We start from the raw sequence: 13,370 nt of genomic DNA on the forward strand, positions 1-13,370 counted from the left end.
TGTACCTGGCTGTTCACTGTGTGCAGGACTGCAGCTACTTGGGGAGGTAGTGCCAGGTTGTTGGGGCAGGGCTGTGTTCAGTGAGCTGGGATGCTGGATCAGGGCTGTGTTCAGTGAGATGGGATGATGGATGGTGCTGGATCAGGGCTGTGTTCAGTGAGATGGGATGCTGGATCAGTGCTGTGTTCAGTGAGCTGGGATGCTGGATCAGTGCTGTGTTCAGTGAGCTGGGATGCTGGATCAGTGCTGTGTTCAGTGAGATGGGATGCTGGATCAGGGCTGTGTTCAGTGAGATGGGATGCTGGATCAGGGCTGTGTTCAGTGAGATGGGATGCTGGATCAGGGCTGTGTTCAGTGAGCTGGGATGCTGGATCAGGGCTGTGTTCAGTGAGCTGGGATGCTGGATCAGTGCTGTGTTCAGTGAGCTGGGATGCTGGATGGGGCTGTGTTCAGTGAGCTGGGATGCTGGATGGTGCTGGATCAGGGCTGTGTTCAGTGAGATGGGATGCTGGATGGTGCTGGATCAGTGCTGTGTTCAGTGAGATGGGATGCTGGATGGTGCTGGATCAGGGCTGTGTTCAGTGAGCTGGGATGCTGGATCAGTGCTGTGTTCAGTGAGCTGGGATCCTGGATCAGTGCTGTGTTCAGTGAGCTGGGATGCTGGATCAGTGCTGTGTTCAGTGAGCTGGGATGCTGGATCAGGGCTGTGTTCAGTGAGCTGGGATGCTGGATGGTGCTGGATCAGGGCTGTGTTCAGTGAGCTGGGATGCTGGATGGTGCTGGATCAGTGCTGTGTTCACTGAGCTGGGATGCTGGATCAGTGCTGTGTTCAGTGAGATGGGATGCTGGATGCACCAGACCCTTTTCAGACAGATGCCCCAAAATCTGCGAGTTCTGCTCCGCAGTGATTGCTTCTGTCATGTCCCTGAGGTGCCAGCAGGCAGCTGCCCAGCGCACAAGAGCCATGGCTTTAGAGACTGCTCTGTTCCCTCCCCACACCATCACATCCAGCTCAGACTATTCCTTGTGTGGATTCAGCACCTGCTCCATGATCCAGCTGTGCTGCTCTGTGTTTTAAGTTGCCATTGATGATTCAGCTGTCGGGCATTTGTTCTGCTTCCCAGTGCTCCCACAATGACTCAAAATCTTCCTCTCTTTAGTCTGGCCTGTACAATTTTCATTTCCCAGCCAGTTGCTTTCTGAAGGCAACTCTTTAGAGTAAGACTAGTCAGGACAAACAAAAGTTGAGCAGGTTTCCTTATTTTTCTTTTTTTTTTTTTTTATTTTGGGAGGAAGAGGGTTGGGGGGTTTTGGGATTTTTTTTTTTTTTTTTTTTGCAAGTGGCTCTTTGCAAGATTTTTCTTGACAAGGGAAACTTCACTGCTCATTTTTTAAAGCTCTTCTCCTCTCAGACTCTGAACCGGCTCTTATTATTTCAGAGCTTAGAGGCCACAGCTGGCCACGAGGGGACAGGAACATCGAGGAGCTTTGTACAGACATTTGTACACTTGTGTAATATGTAATAGGCCTTTTCACACTTCTGTTGAGCTTTTTACCTGTAACCTTTACTATGTTGTAAATTAAATGCAGATTTTGCCAGGTTGGAGAGTGTAGTGTGTTCGTTCCAGTCTGCCCTGCTACAGCTGAGCCTGCCTGTCGTGCTGTGGCTCATGGGAGGATCCTGCCATGGCAAAGTGTCCTTCTCCCTGCAGGGTTGTCCTTGGGCCACCTCAGGCTGCAGCTCCTAAAGCTGCCCCAGCTGTGACCTGCTCTGCTGCCTCATGCTGCACTTTGGTACACAAGTGACACCTAACAGTGGATTTTGAACAGCGGTTGCTTTTGTTTTCCGTGTCGAGTTTTATCTGGTTCTGGCACAATGCTCTTTGTAAGCTGTACTCCAGAGCCCAGCTCTGCTGCTCCCATTGCTCAGCCTGCTCCTTCAACAGAGCGAGGCCTCGGGCAGGCTGAGGCACCATCCCCTGTCACTGGATCTGCAGCCTGGCCTGGCCTCTGTGGGCTGTCACCCCACCCCACCTTGCTTTGCTCATCAGCCACGGGCTGCTGTGGAACAAAGCCACCACAGCAAGACTTCTGAGTCACCAGCTGTGCAGACTTGCACAAGTGTGTGCTAAAATAAGGAATGCTGGCAGCAGCCTCTGGAACATGTGGCAGCTCCCTACCCTCACGCCTTGCCAGTTCATGTCCACAGGGAGGCCTGGTCTTCATCTGATTTGTGAGGCTGTCCCAGCAGAAGGGAGACCCTCCTTGCTGCAGTCACTGTGGCACAATAAGACTTTCAAAAACACTGCTCTTCACACATCAAGCTTCTCTAGAAAATTTCAAATCACAGGGCTTTTAGTAAACATTGACAATTTTGTCCTGTTTTTCAAGCAAGTTCTCAATGCCAAAATCACCAATTCACATGCAGTGTAGTGTGATCTCGTGCCCTCCTCCTTTTCTCTTGCTCTTGGCCATCACAGCACTCGCTGAGGACTGAGAAATCCTAAGAACGTGCAGAAAACCAAAAGCCAAACACTGCTGGCAGCAGAGGCAGAGCTGTTGGTTTTCACACACTCGTCATACTCTATAAAATCGACTTCCCTGATGGCACACAGGTGATCCACACGGCATTCCTGCTGGCACGGCTCCAGGTCATACCTGGCAGAGTTAAACTCATAGTACAGCTGCAAGTAGTGGGGGTCCCTGGAGATCCTCTGCAGCACCGTCTGCATGGAGCGTGCAGAGCCATCAGGGACCTGGAAGGCTTCTGTCAGCCTGTACTCTTCTTCCCACTCTGGGAACTCCTCCTGCCGTGGTGAGGCCATCTTGTTGGCACGAGTAAGGTTCAAGTAGTAAGTCACCATATCCTGAGGGAGAGAAAAACAGAACTGGGGAGACATCAGGACAGGATTGGCCCTGGAGTGAGACACTAGGTCAGGCTTGGCCCCCACTCCAAGGGCCCAGCTGCCCTTGCCAGGGCTTCCTACCGAGATGGGCACCTGGGGACACCTCAGGTGAGACCCTCCAGAACCCACCCCAAATGGAGCCTGTTTCCTAAGGGGTGAAGGCGTGGCTTTGCTCTGCTTGACTTTGACCTCCAAACATCAGAAGCTTTGAGCCTGGCCTGCCTCAGACATCAGTCAGTTACTATCAACACTGCCCAGCAGGAGAAGCAAGGGCTACACAAGTGTTACTGAGCAAAGTTACCTTCCCAACTGTGAACAAACCGAAGAATCGAGTTTTTCACAGCTTCTGGTTCTCAGTCTCTTGCCCTTTTTCTCTCTGCTTCACTGACTCCCCAGCCTTGCACAGAGTATTTTAGCATTCACTTCTATGCTATAAACATGTAAACAAAGCAACTATATAGAGTTTCATCCACTACGAAGGAGGGCATAAACACCCGTCCTCCACCTCTTGGCAAACCAGAGATGCTGCCCCTACAATTCACCTTAATTCAGATTCACTCCAAGTGCATTATTTTAGCAAGTAGAGGGACACAAATAATTCTTCAGATGGTTTAAAGGTTTTGAAGGGTATCTGACAAGTTTGTTATTACTCTAAGAGTAGTTCTGTGATCCATATTATCTGGGGAGCAAAGCAAGTGTCAAATAAAACTCACTGAGGACATGAAGAACACCACAAAAACTGTCTGACCCTGCCCGGGGGAACTCATCCCAGCAGGATGCACTGGCTGCCAGGGCCATGCTTTGACTCACTGATACCCTGACTGAATCTTTGAGCCAGACACGAGGCTGAAATATCCTGGGTCAGTGTCCTCTCCCACATAGCCACTCAGCTTCTGTGGACTGAGGAATCCTGAAAAGCCTCTTCTGAGTACAGGGGGAATTAAAGGTGTTCCAGAGCTGCAGTGTGGTGAACACAGGGATCCCCTACCAAGACCTGCAGGGTGTCCTGGTCATAGTCGACCACCCGAATCGCAGGGTTGTTGGCTCCATTGCTCACTCCAGGTAATGTTGTTTTCCAGGGAGTCACTCCAGGGGCCAAGAACATGACATTGATTGGTGTACCTTCACAGAAATGCAAAACAAACTGTGACTGGAGACCACGGCTTGTCCCACACCCTGTCCCCATCACAGTGAGCACCTGGAGCAGATTGCACTGCCGACAGCACCTTTGCCACCAGCTCCCAGTACCACCACACACACAAAGATTAACACGTGGAACAATACTGGGGACTGAGCACAGGGCTGCTGCAGCCAGGAATGGGCTCTCCAATGCTGGCAAGGGCTCTTGCAGTGAGGGTGGCCAGGGAACCACGCTCAGCAAAGATGTTTAACCAGAGCATCCCACACACACACAGATTCGGCACTGCTCCCTCAGCAATGCCCAAACCCCTCAAGAGGGAGCAGGCAAGAAGCTGCCAGGCATTGAGGCGAAACAGCAATATTTGAGGGTGAATAGGAAGGAGGGCAGGAGCTACGGACTGGGGGCAGAGATGAGAACCACTGTTGCCTCTTGTTGCCCAAAGCATGTCAGATGCTTTTGCTGGCTTCTTAGCTGCTTTCAGCCAACAGCCACTAAAAACTCTCATGGACAGTGACTCTGAGAGCTGTCAGAGCTGTCACACAGGTGTTGGGTGACCAGAACAGGTACCTGTGGGGCTGTAGAACATGCGAAAGCTGTCCGTGTGATGGTGCCCAAAGAACTGGGCAGCGATCACGCTGTGGTGCTTCTGCACGATTCCCAGGTACCGCTCGTTAAAGCCCCTCCGGAACCAGGGCTTGCCCCGTTTCTTCTCGAAGAAGCCAGGAGGGACGTGCCCCACGATGTAGACCTACAGAAGCAAGAGCTGTCCTGAGCAGAGAGCCCACACCACCCATGGAGCACCAGCCAGCTGCACCCAGAGGGAGCAGAGCAGGAAGAGCTTCCAGGCTGGGGAGAAGCCCAGGTTGTTGATTCAGTCTTTTTAATACCATTTCATCTGCTCTAGAGGCGTTGGTCAGTGTTTCTTCCAGCCACTGGAACTGCCCCCCAGGATCCTCCTCACCAGCTGTCTCATCATTCTGGTCATAGTACAGGTTGGTGTTGAGGACAACTATCCGACCCCTCATCCCTGGGCCAGGCAGCTTCTCACTGTAGAAAGCTCCTTAAAAATGCAACCAACAGAGGAAGAGCTGGAGATCTGCTCACATTGGTGGCTGTGATCCCAGATCCCATTGGTTCCACCTCTCTGTTCTCCTTAGCAACAGCCACAGCAGGGTCAGTGCCTGGGACAGTGCCCTGACCACTCCAGGATGTGGATTTGGAGTGACTCTTCCCTGTGTGTCTCTTGTCATTCTCGTGCCTCTCCCAGTGAAGGGAGACCTGAATGGGTACAATGGGCAGCATCAGGAGCTGGGCAGCTCTGGAGAGCCCTAGCACTGCCTGCCCCAGCTGCCACCTTTAAAGATGTATTCCTCCCTCTGCAGGTCACCACTCTGCATTCTTTCCAGTAACTTGATAATGGCAGAAGAGACTAAAGTATAAAACAATTTCTCTTCTTGGAAGCAGAGCTCCAAGACAGAAATCAGCATTAAATTGGACCCCACCTCTGCAAATTTTCTATGAATATTGCTGCTCTGAGCATAGAAGCAAGGAAAACTGTTCATGGTATTCTCCTACCCCTCCTCATATCCCCAGCATGCTTTAAACACGAGCCAGTGGTGCCAGACCTGCTCTGAAGAGAGGAAGGGAGGCATCACTCAGCCAGGGCTGCCACAGCTCTGCTGTTTGGTTGTAGATCCTGTGCTCCTTCCCAGGAAACTGATTCTTGGGGTGGAAGTCATGATTGCCCATCGCTGCGTAGACCTTGGTGCCTGGAGACAGAGCCGAGGAGGCGCAGGGGAGGTCAGTGCTGCAGAGCTCCTCCGAGCTCCCCGAGGCACTCCCAGCCTTGGGAGCAGAGCTTTGCCAAGGCCAGCCACCCTCTGCCCCGGGGTGACACTGCCCAGGGCACCACACGGCTCCGACCCGCCTTTGGGACAAGCCACCCACAGCCAAGTGACTGAGCTGTCACCAGCAGTAACGCTCCTTGCCCCCTGCTGACACAGGTTATGTCTGAGGGTTTCCTGCAGCCTTTCCTGCCTTCAGTACTAACGACAGAAACCTTTCCTTTCCTCTCTCCTCAGTGAGCTAACCTGAAACATGAGTGCATCAATGCTGTATGGCACGGCAGAATTGAGGCCACCAAACCAAGTCCCACTGCCCACAGCCCTTCTGTGCCTTTCCCTGTCCCAGTTCTGTCATTTCTCCATCCTGGTTAACCCTTCCCATGAGTCTCTATGCCCCTCTCCCCTTCTCATCCCCTCAAATCCTACCTGGAAATGTCTCTTTTATCAGAGAAGTCAGGTTTGCTATTATGTGCAGAACCTTTTCTTCTCCGAGCTGCTCATTGGGGACATGGGGAGTGTCATCTCTAGAAAAAGAGAAGCAGCACAGTCACTGTCTGGGACCAACAGGGCCTGTGCTTAAAGCAATGAGCAAGGCAGAGAACTCCTCAACTCCTCTCTCTGCCTCCTAGAAGAGAAAGTTTAAGCTTTTAGGTGCAGAAGTCAGTGCTATGTTGACTGGCCAAGACACTGAGGGAGTCTCAAGAAATTGCTCACAGGGAAAATGAGCTCCACTCCAAACTTGCCAGAGTCGAGGAGTGTTCAGACAACACTCTCAGGGATGCACCGGGTGGCATTGCTGGGGTGTCTGTGCAGGGCCAGGAGTTGGAATCCATGATTCCTGTGGGTCCCTTCCAGCTCCGGCTATTCTGTGATTCCAGGATTCACTTCACCTGAAACTCCTGTGCACAAGGGCATGAAGGGGAGGCTCTCTCTGCCTAGGCAGCACTAAAGTTGCCTGGAAACATCGCAAGAGTCAGCACTTTGCAATCTGAGGGCATTTGATCTGCAATAATGAGGCAGAGCCGTTTGCACAGCTGTGATCACCATGAAACAAGGAAATGCCTCTAGTAAGGCAGCAGTCTAGGGCTGCTCCATGTCTGTGTTTGCATTAACATGCTTACGGTATTTGTAAATGATGCTGGGCTGTCCACAAGCCCACTGGAGAGAGAGAACATTCAAAATCATGTCAGAGGACTGGGGAAAATTACTTGAGGGAAAAAGAATACTTAACATAAGGTCACAAGAACCAATAACTACATCTAAGTAGGAACAGATTATCTGCAGGGACAGAAAATGAAAACATGGGACAGGTAACAGCCCTGCAAACTGGAACTGGAGGTTACAGCAAGTTGAGGCTGCACTATCAGAAGAAGGACATATACACCATCACCATGCAAAATGAAGCTTTTACCATCTGTAAGTGCTATTGAGGCTTCCCATAGGACAGGGGACCCACCCCTAGAAACCATCCTCCACTGGGGAGGTTCCTCTGACTCCTAAAGCAGAACTGCCCCTTCTTGAGACAGGTCTCCCAGGCGCCTCATCGCAGCCAGAAGAAATGCTGCAAGCTGGTTTGCAGTGCTCTCCTCCCACTGCTGGGCCCGGCAGCGCCGGATGCACGGACACACAGCCCGCCGCTCCTTCCGCTGCGCATCCCAGGAACTCGGACTCAGTGTGGGAGCAGACACGGCCGGACAGGACGCACAGAGGACGGACAGCGAGCTGGGATCCTTCTGTCACCTCGCTGCCACGAGCGTCTTGCCAGTGTCGAGCGCGCTCGCTGGCGTTGTGCTTTCCCCCAAGCCCTTGTTTTGCATGACGAGGCACGCTCTCCCCTCTCCTTTTCAAAGCGGGGCCCACGGAAAGAGCCCCGACACACCGCGAGCTCCGTGCGGGCTGCACTGCCCGTCTCCCGCCCAGCCCTGGGGTCCCTCGGGTGTCCCTGGTGGCTCTCACCCGGTCCAGAGCACGAAGTCCGGCTTGGCCAGGCGGCCCCGCATGGCCCGGGCGGCCGAGCGGAGCAGGCTCCAGGGCGCGTCGCACAGGTAGCTGCCCCACGGCCCGGCGGGCCCGGCCCGAGCGCCGCCCGAGGGGCACGGCCGTCCCGCCGCCGCCGCCGCCTCGTACCCGGGGTCCCAGTGCAGGTCCGTGAGGTGCCAGAACCTCCCGGAGCCGCCGCACGCACCGGGCAGAGCCACGGCCAGTAGGCAGAGCAGGAGCAGCACCAGGAGCTGGCCCCTGGGCTGCATGGCAGACACCGCCGGCCTCACCTGGGCCCCGCCCTCACCTGTGCTCGGCCCTCACCTGTACTCGGCCCTCACCTGTGATCGGCCCTCACCTGTGATCGGCCCCGCCCTCACCTGTGCTCGGCCCTCACCTGTGCTCGGCCCTCACCTGGGCCCCGCCCTCACCTGGGCCCCGCCCTCACCTGTGCTCGGCCCTCACCTGGGTCCCGCCCTCACCTGTGCTCGGCCCTCACCTGGGTCCCGCCCTCACCTGTGCTCAGCCCTCACCTGTGCTCGGCCCTCACCTGTGCTCGGCCCCGCCTTCACCTGTACTCGGCCCTCATCTGTGCTCGGCCCTCACCTGTGCTCGGCCCCGCCCTCACCTGTGCTCGGCCCTCACCTGGGCCCCGCCCTCACCTGGGCCCCGCCCTCACCTGTGCTCGGCCCCGCCCCTCGGCCCCGCCCCCTCATCCGTGCCAGGCCGGGCAGCGCCCGCTCTCAAAATGGCGGCGGCGGCGGCGGCGGCTTCCCCGCGGTCTCCTCCTATTGGACGGAGCCGGAAGGCGGAGGGACGCGATTGGCTGCCGGCCGGCAGAGCGGCGCTCCCGGGTTGGGCGGCAGGCGGCGGCGCGCGGCGGGCGGCGGCGGCAGTCCCGGAGCGGCGCCATGTGGAGCGGGCACGGTGCGCGGGGCCGCTCCGGGGGAACCCCCACCCTCCGCGGGGGCTCGCTTCCCGTGATGGCGGCAGCGCTGGGGAAGGGGGTTGTGTCCCCGCCACCGCGTCACGGTGCCTCTCTCTCCCCCCTTAGGGAACTTCGACGGCGGGTACGGCAGCATGGGCGGCGCGGGGCTCCCGGGCGGCTACACGCAGTCCCCGGGCGGGTTCGGGTCGCCCGGCGGCGGCCAGGCGGAGAAGAAGCAGGTAGGCCGGGCGGGGGCCGCGGGGCGGGGCCCGGGCCCGGGCCCGGCTCTGACGGCCCCTCCGCCCCTCGCAGCGGAGCCGCACGCAGAACATCGTGCCCTGCACCGTGTCGCAGCTGCTGGCGGCCGAGCAGGTCGACGACACCTTCCGGATCTGCGACGTGGAGATCTCGCAGGTGCGCGCCGGGGCGGTCGCGGCCGGGGCGCAGCCGCGGCCGGCCCGAGTGACCCGTCCTCCTCCGCCGCAGGTCACCGTCGTGGGCATCGTCCGGCACGCCGAGAAGGCGCCCACCAACATCCTCTACAAAGTGGACGACATGACGGCAGCCCCCATGGACGTCCGGCAGTGGGTTGATACGGATGTAAGCATTGTATTTGCTATGAACAGGCTTCTTTAGCAGCTTTGGGGAGCAGAGGGTGGAGAAAAGCTGTAGAATTATACAGTGGCTCGGGTCATTGATGAACACCAGCTCCCTGCTTCTCACAGAGCTTTTTGAATCCAGAAGGTGTGGCTTTTCTGGAAAGTATTTTAGGGATAACATGTCCCTGAAATCAAAGGGAGATCCTGCTGTAGCAGAGATCACTGGTGGTGTATATGACTGTCTGCCTGTTGGGTATAGCTGAGTTCACTTGAACAGTTTTGGGAGGGTAATCATGCAGAAGTTTAGCTTGACATAGGAATGCACATGGTTTGTGCTTCCTTGAGATGAGCCTTCTTTGCTTTCTTGTGGCATTTGAGAAATGGAAACATGAAACAGCAAACCTCTGGTTTTTCCCTGTCTGTTAGGAGGCAGGAGGTGAGAATGTTGTGGTACCTCCAGGAACTTATGTTAAAGTGGCTGGTCACCTTCGGTCCTTCCAGGTAAGGTCATGTTACCTGTGTGTGAGTCTTGTCGGACTTGTAGCACTTCATGTACCACATGTAGTTTAAATATTCAAATAATGGTATATGTGCATTAAGGCAAGGTGCAGTTAATTCCCAGCTGGTTAGAAAGAGGAGTGACTTTGTCTCCATTGTCTTTCAAAATCACATCTCTCCCCCACTGCTTGCTTGCTTGCTTCCAGTGGCATGGGGGGGATCAGAAGGGTCAAAGTGAGAAAACCCATGAGTTCAGGTAAAAGCAGTTTAATAAGTAAAGCAAAACAAGGAATTCATTCCACACCTTGCATGGGCAGGCAGGTGTGCCTCTTCCTCCTTCTTTCACCAGTTTTATAACTGAGCATGACACTGGCTGGTCTGGGTTCTCCTGTGGGGCAGTGGGGGTCCCAGCTGTTTCCCCTCACAGCTCCTTGTCCCCTCCCAGCCTTACACTGGTGGAGCTGTGTGAGAAGCAGGAAAGCCCTTGGCTCTGTGCAAGGGTTGGTGAGCAATGACTAAAACATCCCTGCGTTACCAACGCTGTTTCCAGCACAAGTCCAAAACCAGCCCATGCTGCTGTACCCCAGCCAAAACCAACACAAGATGTAGGTCAGAACGTTTTGAATGAGCTGCATGCAGAGAAGCTCTCTCCCCACTGCTGTCCCACACTCCTGGAGGAAATGGCTGGGTTGGCTGTTAGGCATCTTCGTGCTGCTGTGCTGTAAATTGTTTTCTTTGTTTTGTGTTTGGGTTTGTTTGTTTTTTTCCCTCTGAAAGAATAAGAAGAGCTTGGTAGCATTTAAGATCATGCCTCTGGAAAATATGAATGAGTTCACCACACACATACTGGAAATTGTCAATGCACATATGATCCTCAGAAAAAATCTTATGGTACGTACGAAGACCCTGATTTTATTGTGACCCTTCCTGGGTGACTGGTGATCTCACAAAGAGGGACCTTTCACTGGGAAAATTCCCTCATTTTGGGGCTGGAAAGCTTAAAGCGGGGCAACACTGAAGGTGTAACAGGAGTCCTGGCTTCCTTGCAGAGAGATTGCAATCCACTTCCATAAGAAGCTATTTTTACTTACTGGCTTAGAAATAACAGTGAGTCTTGAACTCTGCGGGCTTGGGCAGCCTGGGTAACCACAGCACTTTTATTCTCCTAATTCCAGTCAGCATCAAGAGTGCCACAGTCATTTTCCTCCAGTGGGATAAGTGACATGGGGGGCTACGGAGGAGGTGGCAGCCTGCCAGTGAACGGGCTCACGGCGCACCAGAGCCAGGTGGGTGCCAGCAGCTCTTCTGGGAGCACAGCAGTGGCAGCAGAGGCTCCTCCAATGTGATCTAGTGTGGTTCTTGCTCATCCAGGTGCTGAATTTGATCAAAAGCTGCCATGTCCCAGAGGGGATGAGTCTACAAGACTTGAAGCTCCAGCTCCACAGTATGAGTATGTCAACGATCAAGTAAGTGTGTAGAAATGAAGGATGCTATGGAAATCCAGGCAGTCCTTCCAGAGGCAGAGAGAACAGTGGACAAACCCACTCACCTGTGAATCAGGGTGGGTAATTCAGGTGGTCCCAGCAGCATAGGAGCCAGAGCTTTTGAAAGGTTCACTACCCTGAATGAGCTGTTGCCAGTTGATTTGCTCCTTCTTTTCAAAACAACCCGTTTATCAGTTCAGTGGCAATGTACTGCAGTGCCTCAGTAGCATTTCTCCTGTTCAGAGACTGCCTTGCTCTCTGCACACTGATAAAAATCTAGGAATAGTCTCTTCTATTCTACTTCACTGTCTCTTACAACATCTTGAGGTGTGAAAAAGGAGTCATTAGCTTCCATGACGTTTGTATGTGTGGATGCCAGCCTGGTCAGGGAGACAGAAATGGCAGTCATTTCTCACAGTGGCTTGTGAGAATTTTTAGGGAGCTGTAGGAAGGTAATAACTTGTTAGTCTAAACAATATGCAGGTGGTGTTTTTCCACCTTGCTTTTCTGTTCCTCTCAAGGACAGTGTGTGACAAAGATGCTTTTATTAATTAACCAGTCAAATAGAATGTGTCATGTCGGTCTGTTTAAACCAAAGTTTCCCTTTCATTAAGGCCTTCTTTTACTCCTTCTCACGCGGTGTCCTTGTCTGTTCTTGTGTCATTCTTGGGCCAAGGGTGACATGTACGTTCTGTCCCCTCTGGAGCAGAGTGGTGGGTACTACCTATGAAGTGCAGAGCGGTGACTCAAGCAGAGTCTGAGCTTCAGGGGGAGCACACTGCCATAGCTTTGGAGAAACTTCTTGTGTCACTTACACTGCCCACGGGACAAGAGCTTCCCTTGGCAGCTGCCCAGAGGGAACTGTGGGGATGGGGTCTGTAAATGGGAATCCCCTGGCAGAAAGGTGGTGACTTGCCTCCCTTTGCTAACTAATTGCTAAGTAGTTACCAGCTGTGGGGTTTTTCTTCAAGGCAAGCTGTGGAATTCCTCAGCAGCGAGGGACACATCTACTCCACGGTGGATGATGATCACTATAAGTCAACAGATGCCGAGTAAAGTTCCTTCCATCTGATTTTAGTTCCAAGCAAATGTTTGTCCGTGTTTCAAGATAGCTTGCTGAGCTCTGCTACATGGAGGGTGACGTTTGCTCTTTGTGGGAAGTGCTGGTTAATGCCAACTCCTTGGAATTCAAGGATGAGCAGAACGTGTGTGATTCTGGTAAATGGACCTGAGTCTGTGCTGTGACCATGTGACTGAAAGCATGAACAGACATGGGAAAACTGAACTCCTCAAAGCTTGAGAGCTTTCACTTTGTTCTGGCTCCTTAGAGAGTGCCTGTTAGAAAGAAGAGCCTCTATATTATTTGTCCTTTATTTCTAGAGCTGTTTCTCCTAGCTCAGCTTTCATTCCATTTTCCTCACAAAGTGGATAGCTAAGAGTAATCTTCCACTAATGTACAGTAATCATGAGAAGATGTTTTTATTGTTTAGTTTGTGCACTTAAATCTATATTTGTACTAGAGCTGATCTTGTTAACTAGAGCTTTTGAACTTTTCCAATAAAATGTTAACTTGGGGCATCTTGCATCACGTATGACTCTAGAGGTTTCTCTGCCTTGAAGAAGAAAACTGTTTAACAAAACCTGGGGATAAAAGCACAGCTCATACTTTCAGTTTACCTATTCTTATTTTTTTCCTTAGCTTTTTACTTTGAAGGTTCAAACTGAAGTGAATGTCTGGCCAGTAAGAAATTAAATAATTGTACTACTGAAGAACACAACGTGTATCAGTGTTCCAAATAGGGCCAGAACCATTCTGCCACCAAAACAGACTCCCCAGGGAAGGGGTCATGGCCCCAAGGCTGCCAGAGCTCAAGAATTGTTTGGACAACACACTCGAGCTCAGGCTGGGATTGTTGGGCCAGCTGGACTCAAGGATCTCTGTGGGTCTCCTCCAGCTCAAAACATAAGACACACATGCTGTGCTTTTAGC

The 13,370-nt window shown here is 53.2% G+C and overlaps 2 protein-coding genes across 3 annotated transcripts; one reads left to right on the top strand and one right to left on the bottom strand.

The window, feature by feature from the left end:
- Positions 1-1,345: 1,345 nt before the first annotated feature.
- Positions 1,346-8,140, bottom strand: SMPDL3B (sphingomyelin phosphodiesterase acid like 3B). Of its 2 annotated transcripts, none has more exons than XM_068172713.1 (7): positions 7,848-8,140; positions 6,318-6,415; positions 5,673-5,816; positions 4,935-5,107; positions 4,611-4,795; positions 3,895-4,024; positions 1,346-2,867 (listed from the first exon to the last, which is right to left on the bottom strand). In XM_068172713.1, exons 1-7 carry the CDS (start codon positions 8,138-8,140, stop codon positions 2,475-2,477), a joined length of 1,416 nt encoding a protein of 471 aa, XP_068028814.1. In that variant the 3' UTR covers positions 1,346-2,474. The 2 variants fall into 2 exon arrangements, with proteins under 2 accessions (XP_068028814.1, XP_068028816.1); XM_068172715.1 differs by having other exon boundaries at positions 8,019-8,076.
- A 642-nt stretch (positions 8,141-8,782) lies between these two features.
- Positions 8,783-12,774, top strand: RPA2 (replication protein A2). Its single transcript, XM_068172391.1, has 9 exons — positions 8,783-8,798; positions 8,926-9,038; positions 9,112-9,213; positions 9,286-9,399; positions 9,825-9,899; positions 10,674-10,787; positions 11,072-11,182; positions 11,268-11,362; positions 12,352-12,774. The coding sequence occupies exons 1-9, from the start codon at positions 8,783-8,785 to the stop codon at positions 12,434-12,436; spliced, it is 825 nt and encodes a 274-aa protein (XP_068028492.1). The 3' UTR covers positions 12,437-12,774.
- Positions 12,775-13,370: the final 596 nt, after the last annotated feature.

The sequence above is a fragment of the Anomalospiza imberbis genome, chromosome 25 (genome assembly GCF_031753505.1).
Source record: "Anomalospiza imberbis isolate Cuckoo-Finch-1a 21T00152 chromosome 25, ASM3175350v1, whole genome shotgun sequence".
NCBI classification, from domain to species: domain Eukaryota; kingdom Metazoa; phylum Chordata; class Aves; order Passeriformes; family Viduidae; genus Anomalospiza; species Anomalospiza imberbis.